Below are 17619 nucleotides of genomic sequence, written 5' to 3' on the forward strand. Positions count from 1 at the left end.
AGACAATGACTCTCATTTTCTGTAATGACACAAAGCTGCTTTTACCCAAGGGAGGATCTGATGAAGCACAGCATCCATTTTCAGCCCAGTCATACCATATGTACTGGTGTCAGACAGAGATCAGGCTGGAGCTGGGAGTGTCATTTATGACTCTTAGAATAGTTACATGTGCTTCGAGTGGAACAGCAAAAATAAAGAGGCACAGCCATGAGGAACATGTATATTTAAAATTCCTCCCCTTCATTTTCTTCTTCAAATGAATCAGTCCCCACTTCTTCATAATCCTTCTCTAGGGCAGCTAGGTCCTCCCTGGCTTCAGAAAATTCTCCTTCTTCCATTCCCTCTCCAACATACCAATGGACAAATGCCTGCTTGGCATACATGAGGTCAAACTTGTGGTCAAGGTGGGCCCAGGTCTCTGCAATCGCTGTGGTGTTGCTCAACATGCAGACAGCCCACTGGACTTCGGCCAGGTCCCCTCCTGGCACCACAGTGGGTGGCTGGTAGTTGATGCCCACCTGGAGAACAGATAAAGAGGAAGAACAACAAAAGAAGATGCAGGGTAGCCAAAGGGTGACTTGAGATGAGGCAACTTCATCACATGGTGTGGAAGTAAGACTCAGGCACAGGCATGAGAGTGGGACTACAAAGCTAGGGGTTAAAAGAGGGGAGCAGGAGGTTGGGAAGCAGGGAGGTAGAGAGAGAGGTAAATTCTGAGAAGAAAGTAAAAGTGAGTGGGATTGGGTACAGGCAAATTCAAGAAGAAGGACTAGAGAATCTAAAGACTGATAAAGACAAAAAGGAGAACAGGGCTGGTAATAGAGATGTTTGTGGGGAGATTCAAGTAGACAAATGAAGGTAATGAATGAGATTGTCAAGGGGGAGGTATATAATACTAGTACATGTTTATCTTTAAAATGGAAATAGGTTCCCTTTTAGAGGCAAATTAATTTCTAGACTTGAAGTTATTATGAAGTTTATTCTTTCTCAAATGGTCATTTGAAGTTCCTCTTAGTTATGCTGTCAATAAATTTAGGGAAGTTTCTCTGCCAAGGGTGAAGGGTTGTTTAAAAGGTCATAGAGATATTCCAGAGCAATAAATAAAAAGATCCAAAAGGACTGGCAATGAAGTTAGTGTTAATCAAGCCTTGTATCTCTAAGAAGTGGGACTTCTTAGAAGAAAAGGAAGGACTCCAAGCAAAGAAAGTTAGTTAAAAACTCTTGCCTGGACAAGTCTACTTCTCAATTCTGGTAGCATGACAGGGTCCACCAACAAATCCAGCTAAATCTTATGGTGGGACTACTATGTTAGAAATCTTTCTTTTCCTCACATACATATCAAACCAAAGCCAAGCCTAGGAACTGTAGAAACCTGGAAGAAATCTAAAGTGACAAACTGTGATAATACTTATGGACTGAGATTCATGGTGCCACCTGAAAAATACCTCTTCTACCCAGGCCACCATGCATTAATTGCCAATCTCTTCAATTCATAGCTTTAAAATAAATACATGACTTATTGAGAGGTGGAGGTGGAAGTGACAGCAGGCTATACAGGTAAGGTGGTTAACTCATTAAATGGATTCACAAAGGTCTACTATCTCTTAGATAAAAGTGGTATCTTGGTGATAAAGGTGATGCTAAGACAGGAGTAAGTACCAAAAATAAGAATGGGAAGGGCAATGAATATGAACTCAGCCACATTACATAATTTGCTAGATCTGGCCCTGACCTGAAAAAACGTGTTGCCTAGAGCTAACTCTCTTTTTTGAACCATAGTATTCCTTGACCTAAACCAAGTGGAGACAAGCACCATTGAGAAGGATGAAAGAGGAGGAAGTTCAACACCAGCTTTCCCACTGCCTGTGCTTTTCTGAAAAGCAGATCAAGTTGATGGCACTATCTTATCTTTCTGGAAATGACCCCAAAGCTTCAGTTTAAAATAAAGTAGATAATGGGAGGGGGTCTTCCTTTGTTAATTTCCCCATCACCGTCACATCTCATTTTTTCTACCTTCTTCTTATTAGCATGTGTTTTTTTTTAAATATATTTTATTGATTTTTTACAGAGGGGAAGGGAGAGGGCTAGAGAGCTAGAAACATCGATGAGAGAGAATCATCGACCAGCTGCCTCCTGCACACCCCCTACTGGGGATGTGCCCGCAGCCAATGTACATGCCCTTGACCGGAATCGAACCTGGGACCTTTCAGTCCGCAGACCGACGCTCTATCCATTGAGCCAAACCGGTTTCGGCTTATTAGCATGTTTTATTGTTTCCATTTGAAATAGGAAAAAAAGAAATGCATTTTTCGAAGCGTGTGACTGTTTTCATAAGAATATCCAGAACTGACACACAAAATAGGCAGAATCTAGAAAAAAAAGATTATGTATGTAGCTATGAGTAGGGCAATGAGGAAGAATGTTACAATTCCTTACTCAGCAGATCAGCTAGGTCAGAGTTTCATAGGCCAAATAGGTCAGCCAAGAGGCTGTAACATGGTACCTTGTTTTTGTAAGTCCCACCAGGGAAAAACTGAGATATGTTCATCACTATCTCCAGTCTGGTGCTCAGTAAACCTCTGAATTATTAAAGGCCTGGGCGGTACTAATTAATATAAATGGTGGTAGTTATTTTGCTGGTGGAATCTCTTTAAAGACCATGGAACACAGGACAAAGTGATCAACCAGTTCACATGTTCAGAGCCAGCTGCATGCCCTGCTAGTGCAACTCAAATGGTGGTTTTATCACTATTCAGTGTTTAACTAGCACTTTATCCAGGGGTCTTCCCTGGATATTCCACATCTCCACAAGAATATTTAATTTTTCACAATAAATTAGGAGAACACATCTTTTGTTAAGTGGAGGGAATTACACCTCTTAGGCAACTTTAATAATTTGGTTATCTCCATTTTCTAATATACTATCAAATCACAACTACCTCTACTCCTTTATCCTGTTCATATCATTTGCCCACACATATTCTTTCTAGCCTGTCCACTCCTCCCTATAAAAGAAACACCCTTTTCTGCCTGACCTGTGAGATGCTTGTAGATCTTAGGGTAGGAGCTGTAGAAGTCTTCTCCCTATTTCAATAGTGCCCCTCCCATTCTTTTACTAATCCTTTATAATAAATTCCCCCCTTACCTGTATAAATTAAATGAGTGAGTGAGTGAATTAATGAATTTAATTAATGGTACAGTTGGCTTAAGCCCCTCTTCCCATATCATTCCAATAAAGCCTGAAGTGTCCATGGAATTGTGCATCTGTCCAAGACTCTGAAGTTTATACATCCTTCTCCCTCATCCTTGGTAATCTACCTCTGCTTCTCTAGTTGTCTAACTCCTCCCTGTGTCATCAGCTCTCACCTTGAAGCCAGTGGGACACCAGACTACAAACTGGATGGTCCTCTTGGTTTTGATGGCGGCAATAGCGATATTCACATCCTTGGGCACCACATCCCCACGGTAGAGCATGCAGCAGGCCATGTACTTGCCATGTCTTGGGTCACACTTCACCATCTGACTATTGGGCTCAAAGCAGGAGCTGGTTATCTCAGCCACAGAGAGTTGTTCATGATAGGCTTTCTCAGCAGAGATGATGGGTGCATAGGTGACCAGTGGGAAGTGGATGTGGGGGTAGGGCACCAAGTTAGTCTGGAACTCGGTGAGGTCCACATTGAGGGCCCTGTCAAAGCGGAGAGAGGCAGTGATGGAGGATACAATCTGGCTGATAAGGCGGTTGAGGTTGGTATAGGTGGAGCGCTCAACGTCTAGGTTCCTACAGCAGATGTCATAGATGGCTTCATTATCTACCATGAAAACACAATCTGAATGTTCCACTATGGTGTGGGTGGTTAAGATGGAGTTATAGGGCTCGACCACTGCAGTGGAGACCTGGGCTGTGTAGATAGCAAACTCTAGCTTGGACTTCTTGCCATAATCCAGGGAGAGGCATTCCTTCAGTAGAGAAGTGAAGCCAGAACCAGTGCCCCCACCAAAACTATGGAAGATCAGGAAGCCCTGCAAGCCAGAGCAGGCATCTGTCTTGAGAGAGTAAGACATGAGAAGAAACCATGAAGACAAGTTTCTAAGAATACCCTAATGTGGACAAAGGCAGGCAATCCTTCTGTCTGACCCTCTACATCCCTCAACATTTTTATGTGGGTGAAATCAAGCAGCCTTGAAGGAATAAGGAAACACAAAGGAGTTGGATTGACCTTGGGAAGGCTAGCTAAAATATGGGGCAGCAAACTATACATGCATATGCCTCCAGATACATGAGCATTTCAATCCAGTGGCTTTGTGGAAGCAGGAATGAAAGTTTCAGAACAACAGTAGTTAATGACTATGCCCTTTGAGAGCCCCCAATTCCTCACCCACTTCCCCTGCCTTCATTATTTGATTTTGTGGAAACTGCTGACCTATAGATCTCAGCCCAAACTGGGAAGGTGGCTCAGGAAACAATTTCAGAAATATAAATGGAGTCAGAGAACCTGATTTTTAATATCAATTTGACATTTTCCAGTTGTACAAATTTAAGCAAGTTATGGAACCTCTCCAGACTTTTTTTCTTTGCTTGGAGTCCTTCCTTTTCTTCTAAGAAGTCCCACTTCTTAGAGATACAAGGCTTGATTACCTAGGCTGTTTCCAGATCTTAGCTATTGTAAATTGTACTGCATATTTGCAAATGGTATCACTGATAAAGGTTTAATCTCCAACATCTACAGGCAGCTTATACAACTTAATAAAAGAAGGATAAATGATCCAATAAAAAAATGGGCAACGGACCTAAATAGAATCTTTTCAAAAGAAGACAGAAGGAAGGTCAAGAGACACATAAAAACATGCTCAACATCACTAATTATCCGAGAGATGCAAATCAAAACAACAATGCAGTACCATCACACCTGTCAGAATGGCTATCATCAACAAATGAACAAATGACAAGTGTTGGTGAGGATGCAGAGAAAAAGGAACCCTCGTGCACTACTGGTGGGAATGCAGACTGGTGCAACCACTGTGGAGAACAGTATGGAGTTTCCTCAAAAAACTGAAAATGGAACTCCCATTTGACCCAGTAATCCCACTCCTAGGAATATATCCTAAGAGACTGGGAACACCAATAAGAAAGGATATATGCACCCCTATGTTCATAGCAGCACAATTTACAATAGCTAAGATCTGGAAGCCTATCCACTTGAGCTTGCCCTTATTAACACTTACCAGCTTCCTTATGCGGTCCAGCACCAGGTCGATGCTCTCCTTGCTCACTGTGTAGTGGCCCCGGGCATAGTTGTTAGCTGCATCCTCCTTTCCTGTGATCAGCTGCTCTGGATGGAAGAGCTGGCAGTAGGTTCCTGCCTGAACCTCATCTACCAAGAGAGGGGGACCATTGGGTCTTACCATCTCCTTTCCCATTAGAATATCATATAACACCCTTCTGGGGCTTCACTTCCCTACTGTAAAACTCTACAAAGGTGAATCCAGACAACCTTGTAACAAACATGCAAAAGGCTAAGATAAGTCTAAAGTGGCATAGGCACTAAAAGAACCAGAAGCCAGTGACTCCCAGCAGGTGATGAAAAGCCTGCTGCTCTCCTGGCTACAACTTAAAAAAGCCTTAACTTTACAAAGCTCACTGAACACTAAAGTTGATTGCCACTCCTTCCATCTACCTTGATCCCTCAAGGCTTCCCTCTTATTTTTTCTTTCATGCTGCAAAGTTATCTCAAAACTTAACCTGATTTCACTTGCATTAAAATGTTCTAGAGACAGAGAAAGATTCAGGGTGATCTGCCCATTTTCTAGTCTCTCCCAGGAATAGTTCCCCATCACCTCCACCTCAAGGTGGTAATAATATATATCAGGCATTTGAGATACTTTAGAATGAAAGGTTCTAGAGGAGCAGGAGCCCTGGAAAGGCTGTCAAGAGGACTCTGCTCCCCTCTAAGGGTCCACACGAAATGGGCACATAGCCAATTAGAGGCACCAGGTCCCAACTGCACCCCTTCTTCTCTTCAGGGGTCTCCTACTCCCCTAGAGAAAGCATCCATTTGCATGGTGGCCTGTAAGGGTAATCTGCACTTTTTGTATTTGTACAAAGTTCGCAAGGGCAGAAGTACCTGGAGTCAGCTGTGCCTAGAAATTAGTGGTCAGGCCTTATAGACATTTGCCCAGACATCTTTGTGAAGCTTATCCATCCCTTGATTGTTGACCCAGCTTGGAGCTGAGAAAATCCAAATACAGGGAAATGGTGCTTGAAGGGATGAACTCATGGAGAGACCTGAATTTCTGTTTTCTAAGATTTAAGTGAAGTTCATGCTTCTATAGCCACCTCTGGCTATAAGAAAAATGCCTGCTATTATTCCATTTTGTGTGCCAGGCACTGCAAGCTTATATCAAACCCGTGAGAATAGGTTGAAATTATTATAGAATCAGAAACCTCGAGAAACTGGTTATTTGTTGCCTTCTTATAATACCTAAAATCAGGCGTCCTCAAACTACGGCCCGCGGGCCACATGCGGGTGTTTTTGCCGTTTTATTTTTTTACTTCAAAATAAGATATGTGCAGTGTGCATAGGAATTTGTTCATAGGTTTTTTTTTTTAAACTATAGTCCGGCCCTCCAACGGTCTGAGGGACAGTGAACTGGCCCCTGTTTAAAAAGTTTGAGGACCCCTGCCTAAAATCATTTGTATTTTTTAGCCTTAGTATATTGTAAACAATTTTGACAATTTAATCTGTCTCTACAGGTTTAAGCAGAGAGCATTTTATTTGCAGTTAAGTTAGAGCTGTGATGGGAGAGCAAAGAGTCCTGGTCCCTATTGTGAGTTCCCCAGTTATGGACAATTCAAGGAGCTGACAGACATCATGGGGAGCAGAAGGGTTCTAGCTGAGCCATCCTCACCTTCCAGTTGAAGATTCTGCTTCCTTAGACTTATGGGCAAAACCTCACAGTCTCATGTTGCTTTCTGTGGGGAGGGTCCTAGTCCATACTCACCTACAACAGTAGGCTCCAGGTCTACCATGGCAGCCCGGGGGACATGCTTCCCATTGCCAGTCTCACTAAAAAAGGTGGTGAATGAGTCGTTGTCATTGATCTTGCTGGCCTGGGCACCAAAGGTGCCATCTGCCTGAATTCCGTGTTCCAGGAAGAAGAGCTCCCAGCAGGCGTTGCCAATCTGAACTCCCGCTTGACCCACATGGACTGATATGCATTCCCTCTGTGGGGAGAGTGCAGAATCACGGTCAGAGAGCCCTAGGACCTAGCCATGTCTCTGTCCTATATCTATCACATTTGAGGACTTGTCTCTCCCAGCATTCACCTCACAGGATGTCTATCCCCCAGCCATGCCATCCCAGAACCAGGGTCTGAAGTCTCAGGTGTCTGAGGGCCATTACATGGGGACTAAGAATTAGCTCTGAAGAACCATTTTGTGGTTTGCTCTAAAGGTTACTTTCCAAGGTTAATTCTTTGTAGCAAGAAAAGGAAAAAGGGGGCAGCTGCACAAATGAAACAAGGGACTAATTCTAAACCATGAGACGTCTGTGCTGATGAAGGAGGTCAAAGATCAAACCAGTGATAACAGTAAAAATTACCCCTAAATTCACTACCATATACAGTGCCCCATATACAGTACCACATTCATATTTGTGCCCAGACCCTGACTTTCCTAGACAGCAGGCACACACATGCATGCACACACACAGAGTCTCAAAATATCATAGAGCAGATAAACATTCATGGAAAGAGTATACTTTGGAAGTACATATCATGGGTACAATTAGCATTCTGATCACAAACATAGGAATAAGAAAGGGTTGGTCCTTAAAGAGTCTGAACAGAAACTCTGGCACCAAAGACTCTAGGCCTGCACTGTCCACTGCAGTGGTTCTAGCCGCTGTGGCTACTGAGCACCGGAAATGCAGCTCATCCAAATTGACATGTTATAAATGTCAAACATACACTGGGTTTCAAAACTTATTATGAAAAGGAAGGCAAAATATCTCATTCGTAATTTTATATTAATTTCATGTTAAATCTGTTATGTGTTTTAATTCATTGTATTTTATTTTATTTTTAAAAAAATGGTTGGTACATCATCAAGGGAGAATTGGGAGTATATAAATTAGACTCTTCCTGAACTCTGAGAAGTTAGAAAATTTCTTTGTGGCCACCACAACCTATTTCCTTGCCTATGTCTGGCCAAGTGTTAAATAAAGCTGATCTTTAGAGTGCTCTTACCTCTTACCTCTTTGTTACTCTGATGTGAAGCCGCAATTACCTGATTGTCCTAGCACCAACAGCTTAGGAGGGTTATTTTTTCAGGGAGGAAGGGGAGAATGAGTGTGTGAGTATGTGAATGTGTGAAAAGAAACCAACCATGGTTTTTTTCTGGGAGAAGGGCTTCATTTCCCCTATCACAACCCACCCACCTGTGGGGAAGCAGTGACCAGTACAAGATGACTCTGTGCTTATGACTCCCACCAGAGCCCAGCAGGAAATCATGTGCCTGATCTGTGAGTTTTTATTCTTATCTATGACCCTACCTGGTATTTTCCATCTCTGGGTAACCCAAGCCAGACACAGAGCCTCCAGAGCACGTGGTTGGGTATGGAAACACACTGAGTACAGGTCAGAGTATAGGACTCCTGGAAACTTGGAATTTCTCCAGAGATGGGAGCAGAGCATCTACTCCGAGTAACATCTCAAAGGGTCAGAGATTATCAGGACCCATTGATCCCTAATTAAATTTTCCAACTAAACACCAACTCTACACATGTCTCTGTGCCCTTGCCTTTGGGGAGTCTAGAGTACAGGTATTCACAGCAGCCAATAGATAACACAGCCAAGCTGGAACTACAACTGGCTGCTTTTCCATGACCCTGGTGTCCAGGGTAAGCCTTCATTCACAGTTTCCCACACTCCCGGGTTTGAATCTTGTTGTATTAATTATTTGCTATGTTGTGTGACCTTGGCTGAGTTACTTAACCTCCCCTTGTCTGAAAATAATAAGTTAGCCATGGTTATTGTTGTCATCTTTACCAACATCAATTTCATCATTCCACCTTATAACTTTATTTTCTACCTGAAAGAGATACAAGTAGAAAGATAGAGTCTTCAGGTCCCCATTCCACTCACTTTTATTGGTAAGTCTATTTTTTGCCTTCATATTAGGACTCAATTCTGGCCTAAGAACAGCAGTGTACCACAACCCAGGAACTAACCACAACCAGCACATTATCGACCAAACTACATTTTCACATCCAGCATGCAGCCGTGGCTTCCTAAAGAGGTATCTAAAGCTGAGGGGATGTTGGAAAAGCCTAAAAGAAGCCTCATTCTTCATTCTAGGTGACCACATCCTCTGTGGTCCTGACCCTCAGCTTACGGAGCCTTGCCCCCTCACCATCATCACACTCCAATCATCCTCCAGGCCTGCCTGTGCAGCTGCTTGGTCTCTGGTCAGCCCTCCCTTCTGAACTCCCTGGGCCATTTTGACAAGATGCAGGGATACTTAAAGAAGGTGAAAGGTCATAAGGGAAAGAGTCAAAAGATCTTAGGAACCTGAAAACCACAAACATAGTGATATTAATGTTCTAGTCTCTTTTGATACACCCTTTAGTCTTATACTAATAAATATGCCAGTTGTCACTGACAAAATCTCTCTCTCTCTCTCTCTCTCTCTCTCTCTCACACACACACACACACACACACACACACACACACACACACACACAAGAGTGTCAGTTAATCAATGTAGAAGAAATAATATTAAGAAATATTGCCAGGCCCTGGTTGGACAGCCCAGTTGGTTAAAGCATTGACCCAATATGCCAAAATTGTGGGTTCGATTCCCAGTCAGGGTACATATAAGAAGCAACCAATGAATGCATAAATAAGTAGAGCAGCCCAATTGGTGTGGCTCAACAGTTGAACATTGAACCATGAACCTAGAAGTCACAGTTCAATTCCAGGTCAGGGCACATGCCTGGGTTTCAGGCTCAATCCCCAGTAGGGGACATGCAGGAGGCAGCCAAACAATGATTCTCTCTCATCATTGATGTTTCTATCTCTTTATCCTTCTCCCTTCCTCTCTATGAAATCAATAAAAACATATCTTTTAAAAGTGGAACAAATCAATGTTTCCCTCTCCCACCCTCGCTCTCTAAAATCAATCAGTAAACAAAAAATTTTAAATTAAAAAAGAAATATTGCCATATTACAAATATTTCTAATTACATAATTGATTTGAACAAGGATGCCAACACCATGAAGTGAAAGGCTGGATATTCATAGTGCTAAAGAATTACTTTTACTTACAGGTCACAAGGAGTAAAAGAAACCACAATGGTCACCAGCCTAGTGCTGGGGTCAATATTAACACTACTAATAATGAGAAAACTAAATATTAAGTAACTCCTGATGTGATACAACATGAAAATCACAGCAACACCCACAAGTAATTCTTGTCAGAAATACTCAGTCTTTAATCCATTAAATCCTTGGATTTAGCTTCCATTTAATAGAAAATACAGGAATCAGAGCCATAAGTGACATTATGAGAAAACAATAAAATTAATCCAGAAGGTGGGACATTATACATGGCAATTGATCCAATCTTTTTAATTCAGAAAAATAAAGGTGATACCAAAAGAAACTTATGAAGCAAAATATCTACATCTACATGTATGTAATCTTTGAATTCTGGTTTGAACAAATCAAAATATTTGGGAGACAAATAGAGAAATGGAATAATTTTGTTAAGCATGACAATGAAAATACAGTTAAGTAAAATGTCCTTATTTTTTTTGAGTCATTTTTTAAGCACTTGAGGTAAAATGTCATATCTATATTTTACTTTAAAATACGTCAACAAACACAGCAGGTAAATATAGCAGGAATATAATTATTATTAAATATAGATCATATATGGGTGGCATTATACTACTATATTTTTCTGAAGTTTTCAAATTTTCAAAAAGAAAAACATTAAAGAAAGGAAATAGAGGAGGAGCAAGGGTAGGGATTCTACTCATCATAATTACCTTATTCTTAAGGTTCTTCCTGTCCCATTTCACTTAGTCATTTATTCAACTAACATTTGCCAGAGCAAATAAGAATTTTAAAGTTACACAAAGAAATCACAAATGACATTAAAACTTCCATAAGCCTGCATAGAGCACTAAGATCAGAGCACCTGCTCAGCATTCCAACTCAACACACACAAGGAGCAGTCCAAGGCTCCTCTATGTCACTCCTCCAGCTCAGGCACTGGACTAGCCCTATCCAATCACTTAGCCTCATCACCCTCACCATCCTCCTGTTACAGAGGATATATGACATCTTATGCTAACCAACAAAATAAACTTCTTGATTAAATAACATATAATGAACAATGCTTCTTCCCAAATTAGGGAATAAGATGTATGCCTTAAAACAAAGGCCCGGTTTGTCATATATCGCTAACAGCATTTTAAGCATATTACAGGAATTAGCCTCAGTGAAGGAGGCTGATTCCAGCAACTGGACATTCTGGCTCCAGGAGACTTAGTGACTCTCAACCATAAAAACTGAACCTTCGCTTGACCAGTTCAATATAATCATTGAAATGGACTGCGCTGACTTACGGGTAGAGAACTTTCAACCCCCCTTCCCCATTTCTTTGTTCTGCTTTCCCTCTCCCTCCTGATAAAAATCTCTGCCTGCACTGAGATGTTAAGATGGGCTTTGGGATGAGAGTCCCCCATCTTCTCAGATGGCCAGCACTTGAATAAACTACTTTCCTTCTCATAAGCACCTGTCTCATGAATTTGGCTTTCCTTGTGGCAAACAGCCAAACCTGCATTCAGTTATACTCCTGCCTGGAAGTTCTACAGAGATAAGCACAGAGTAGACCCAAAGCTCGTGACTTTGGGAGGCAAGATGTCATGCACAAGGAAGGTCATCCATCTTCCATAACCGGGAACATTGTGTTAGTTCAGAATGGTTGGGATACCTGAGCTGGACTGGCTTCCTGGGTCACTGAATATGATTCCCTCCCCATCACTTTACAGATGAAGGAGCCAAGGCTCAGAAAGGTAAAGAAACAGATTCAAGATTTTACAATTCTGTAACAAAAGAGCCTAAACTGGAATTCAGGTCTTCTGATCTTGGTCTGAGTTCTTCACTTTATACTTCCTGCTTCACCCATACTCTGAACTTCCAGGGCCCTGGGCTGTGCTCACGCCTACATCAATGCAAGGCCAAACCTGTATGGCAAAACTTCAAACAAGAAAATGTTCCACAGAGAGAAACTGAGAGTGGCTTATGATAGTGCCTATTTGAAAATGAGTCATCCTTCTCTAATAGAAATAGAAATCTGTTTCTCAGGATGGGGGGAGGGTGTGCTGAGAGTAAGCTGAGCCAGCAGAGGATATGTAAGTCATACATTTGCTCATATTTCAGATTCTCCTCTCTAGCCAATCAGAGCTCATGCTTTCTCTCTTACACTATTTCTGTCTCTCGATTCTATTTTGAATCTGGGCTTGTAGAGCTTAGACCAGAAAATTGAATGAGCAACTATTAAATGGTGTGATAAACGCAATGATAGGGGAATTGGGCTCTTGGGACTTTGTGAAGTGAAGTGTGTGCTACTGGTGCCTTTTTGTCCAGCAGTGCAGGGGCTGAAGATGGGAAGATAGAGAGACCCTAATAGAGGAATTCCTTTCCTCAAGAAAACAGAGACATTCCTCCCACAGACCTAGTGCTGGGATAACTATGAAAGTTTCCTACTTTGTCATTCCTACAACAAATATTTATTGTGCTATTACATACAAAATGGTATTGAAAGGTACTGAGCTAATTCCTATTCATCCTCCAGGTCTCTCATTAAAAGCCACTTTCTACAGGAAATCTGGAAAACCACAAACCAACATAGGAGCCCTACTATGTGCTCCCACAAGTCCTTTCTTCCTTATCATTGCATTTATCACACCATTTAATAGTTATTTGCTCAATTTTCTGAATTCCCTAGTAAAGGGAGTAAATTCTGTGAGGGCAAGGAACCCTTGTTTACTCACTGAATCTCCAGCATTGACTACAGTGCTTGAACATAGCAGGTGGTCAATAAACATATGGATGGTTAGTATGAAAACCCTGCCCTAAGGAGGCTCACATCTATTTAACAAGAAGGAGAGTGGCCAGTGCTTATGAGGCAATGGGAATTCAAAAAAGAAAGAAACAATTTCTGGCTTGGTTTCTTGGAGAAGGAATATTTGCAAAGACCTTGACAAACATGACCATTTTAGTTAAGTTTAGGAGCAATATGAACAAGAAGCAGGAAAAGTTAGGGCAGGTCTCACAAATTGCTCAGTTTGTCTGAGGCATAATCTCATGAAGGGCAGAGCAGATGTGACATTTGTGCTACCATTCTCCACAGGAAAGGGGGCCTATGTTTTGTAGAACGTCAAAAAGAGAAACTCAACAACCTTTATAATTGCACTGCAAGAAACCTTTCCCTATGTCAATCTTATATTATTTCTATTTTAATACTAGTTATTTCCTTTTGCTTTCTCTTCAAAGGATTAAGGTCAGCTAATCACAGTCCTCTATAGAAGGAGGCTTTGTAGATTTAATAATCATTTTGAAGTATCACAAAACAGTAAAATTGGCACATTATCTAGGAAAGGAACTGACACAGGCCAATACTATATGCCATGTGAAAACCTGAGACGAGTCCGCATATCTTTGACCACCTGTGTGGCTTTCAGGAAGCATATTATTACAGCAAATTATTTCTAGTTGTCAGACTGGGATAATAAAACACCTAAACTTTAGGGTCTAGGTCAGAGATGGCAAGTAAAACGTAACTCCAACAGTTTCACAGAGGGATAATTAAAGTGAGAACAAATGTGACTCATTAAAAATTATTTGAATTATTTCTGCTCAAAACCCTTCAATTACAACCCTTTGCAATTAATCAGAACAAAGAATAGATTTGCTAATCAGTAACAGCCACAACAAGGAGTCAGCCTAAATTCACATCAGTTGAGTGAAGGTAGCTCTGCAGTTACAGCAGTAGTAGGGACGATATAGAGTAGACCAACATTAGGAATGGCAGGGGTAAGTAGATTCCCTGCAGGAGACCCAGTGATGTCAAAAGTCACTTGAGCTTTAACTGATATTGGGTACAAGTGTAGGAGATATTAAGGAGTGTGAATCTGATTTACACAGTGCCCACTTTGTTTCCCCATTCTCTTCCATAGCTCATTATCTGGGAGAAATTCTAACGGGAAGACACTGACAGGGGAAATGTCAAGGCTGCAGATAGGTGGCCAAATATAAAAGTTTGTCTACTTCCTCCCCCCAACAGTGCCACATACTCCTACTCATCCCCTATCACTGGCCCTATATTCAACAGCTAATTCCCCCTTGAAAATTATTTTTAACTTTCATCTTCCTTTCAAGGTCACCAGGAGCCCCCTCCAAAAGGACCCTCAACATCAGCATTACCTCCCTGGTATCTTCCAATGAAAATGTACCCAGTTCCTTTGCCCCAGCCATGGCCTGAAAGAGCTCTGCTTATCAGGCCCCTCCACTGCTCAGAGGCATGTAGCCACTGAAATCTATAAGAACCTGTGTCATAGTAATATATAGAAATGTTTAAAAATGATTTAAAAATGCCTATATATATATATATATATATATATATATATATATATATATATTAAGGTGACCAGATTTTAACATTGGTAAAGCGGGGCACCATTGACCAGGCGGGGGGGGGGGGGATTCTTTTTTTTAAAAAATATATTTTATTGATTTTTTACAGAGAGGAAGAGAGAGGGATAGAGAGTTAGAAACATTGATGAGAGAGAAACATCGATCAGCTGCCTCTTGCACACCCCCTACTGGGGATGTGCCCGCAACCAAGGTACATGCCCTTGACCAGAATTGAACCTGGAACCCTTGAGTGTGCAGGCCGACGCTCTATCCAATGAGCCAAACCGGTTTCGGCCCGGGCGGGGGGGGGGGGGGTTGTTCTTGATTAAAAATTTGGTCTATATTGTAATCGCTTTTGGTTTTTTTAATAAAAGGAAATTCACTTCTTAGATCATCGTTGAATTTGCATCCTCTTTTCTTACTCATTATGTTAAAAATCTAAAAAAAATAATTTAAAATTATATTATAAATTATTATATACATATTGCTTAAAAACACAGTAAGTAGGTACATAATTTTTTTTCATCAACAGTTCATTTATTCTTTCCAATACATTCTGGTTAGAAATAAAATAAATTTAATCAAATTCCATCTTCACATTATTTTTCAGATTTAATGAACAAAAGTTTGACAACTCCATCTCTTTCCTTTAATTTTCTTTTTCTTTTTTATCTACCTCAGGAACATTAGAACCCTCTTAAATTTCTTTTTAAGTTTACAGGTGTTAAAAGGCAAACTGAGGCATATTAAAAATGTTAAGAATTTATTTGAGCAAAAATTGATTCAAGTTCTAGAAGTGGTCAGAAGTGCTCCGCTGACAGGAGCTGGGGAAGACTTTTATAGAGAAAATGCAGAAGTAACCCAAAGAAATTATTTGATTGGCTATAGCTTAAGTATTTGTATTATTTGGCAAAGCCTAATTAACTGTTTGTGATTAGTTGTCTTTAAGTTTTAATTTTTTTTTAACTTGAGCATTTATAAGCTCAAGTTTTGGTTGCTTGTATAGGACACCAAAGTATTGGAGCCACTTTGTAATAGCGTCCTTTTTTTAATTTAACACGGGTAATTTATTTCCCTATCTTTTCCAATTGAATTATGATAGTCAGATATCATTTTTTAATTTTTTTACAAATCACTTTTTTTATTAAGGTATTATATGTGTACATATCTTACCATTGCCCCCTCCACCCCACTCCCATATATGCCCTCACCCCCCAGAGTTTTGTGTCCATTGGTTATGCTTATATGCATGCATACAAGTCCTTCGGTTGATCTCTTATCTTCCCCACCTCTCCCTAACCTTCCTGCTGTAATTAATTACATGAACATATTTTATTGTTAGTTTATAAATTAAATTAATTTGATTGTTATAAAGTAACTATATTTTAAAAATTATTTTAATCCTATATTTCTTTCTAAATAATAACAATACTAACTTGTACTATTTTTCCTCTGAATTTGCCATAACGTAAGTCGTAAGTGTCACTTTCAAGGCCGGCGCTAGACTTTTTGCTGCCACTATAAAATATAAATAATACGAGTACTGTCTGCTAAATTCAAGAAAATTTATGTATTTATGAAATAAATAAATAAATTACTTACCTAAATTATCTGAATAGCTGATTTGTAATGACATCACTTGTTTAACTAGCTTACTAGCACGCAGTACAATGTGTATCGTCTGAAAGACAGTTACAAAATGTTTTCGTCGTTGCCAATCCCAAAAAATGCCATTGTTCATTAAGTCCAAACAATGGTGGTCGAATTCTAACAACTGATCAACAATGCGAACTTTGATAAGCAGTTCTCGATAATCAGTTCTCAACAATTATTTGTTATTATTAAAGTTTAACATTATTAAATTAACAAAAATAATATAAAATTATATCCTGGCTAAATAGCCACATGGCCGCCGAAAACCGTATATTCCCTTCCCGTTCTCCCATCGTTCCCTAGCTTGTCATGCATTCTTTCCAAAAATCGGGACTTTTTTAAAACACCGCGGGACAAATTGTTAAAAATCGGGACTGTCGAGAGGAAACCAAGATGGCGGCATAGGTTAAACACCTAACCTACAGCCGGGCACAACAATTTCAAAAACACAACTAAAAATCAAAACGGACATCATCCAGAACCACAGGAAAGCTGGCTGACTGAAATGCCCACAATTAGAAGGAAAGAGAGGACCACAAGGAAAATCAGGGAAGCCGTAAAAGCTTGAGGTATGGACACACGGGCGGAGACACGAGCCCGCGCGCATGCGGGGAAGACGGAGCCGGAGAGGAAGGGGCGGCTGACGGCCTGGCTGGCGTTCTCTGGCGGGAAGGAGATAAAAGCGCCAGATTGTGCTGAACCCCAGCTCCGACTGCACTGAACCCCAGTTCCGGGCGAAACCCTGGGAAGCCGGGCTCATGCTGGGGGAGTCTGGGCTGTGGGGCGGAGACACGGAGGAGTTGCGCCGGAGCCACGCACGGGAATGTGTGCAGAGGAGGGTCTGTTGCCTGTGCCGCTGGATTGCCCTAGCGGGAGGGAGACAAGGGCTCCGGACTGTGCTGAACCCCCAGTTCCAACTGCACTGAACCCCAGTCCCGGGAAAGACCCGGGGAAGCCAGGCTCATACTGGGGAAAGCTGGGCTGTGGGGCAGAGGTGCAGAGAGGAGGCGAAGAGCAGAGCACCGGAGGCGCGCAGGGGATTGTGCGCGGAGGATGGGCTGCTGACAGTGCCGCTGAGTCGCCCTGGAGGGAAGGAGACAAGAGCGCCAGACTGCGGTGAGCCCCAATTCTGACTACATGGAAACCCAGTTCTGGGCGAGAATCTGGGAATCCAGATTCATTGGGGGAGAGACTAGACTGTTTGGCAGCACGCGAAACTCCAGGGCGCTTTTCTGTCAGAGGTGTTTGCTGGGAGTACAGAGG

At 41.4% G+C, this 17619-nt stretch overlaps 1 protein-coding gene across 1 annotated transcript; it reads right to left on the reverse strand.

Annotated features, from left to right (window-relative positions):
• Nucleotides 1-224: 224 nt before the first annotated feature.
• Nucleotides 225-7027, reverse strand: LOC307096416 (tubulin alpha-8 chain-like; the record flags this gene model as incomplete). Its single annotated transcript, XM_079766027.1, has 4 exons — nucleotides 225-518; nucleotides 3367-4044; nucleotides 5224-5372; nucleotides 7000-7027. 4 exons carry the CDS (start codon nucleotides 7025-7027, stop codon nucleotides 225-227), a joined length of 1149 nt encoding a protein of 382 aa, XP_079622153.1.
• Nucleotides 7028-17619: the final 10592 nt, after the last annotated feature.

The sequence above is a fragment of the Cnephaeus nilssonii genome (genome assembly GCF_951640355.1).
Source record: "Cnephaeus nilssonii genome assembly, chromosome: X".
In the NCBI taxonomy this organism is placed as follows: Eukaryota; Metazoa; Chordata; class Mammalia; order Chiroptera; family Vespertilionidae; genus Cnephaeus; species Cnephaeus nilssonii.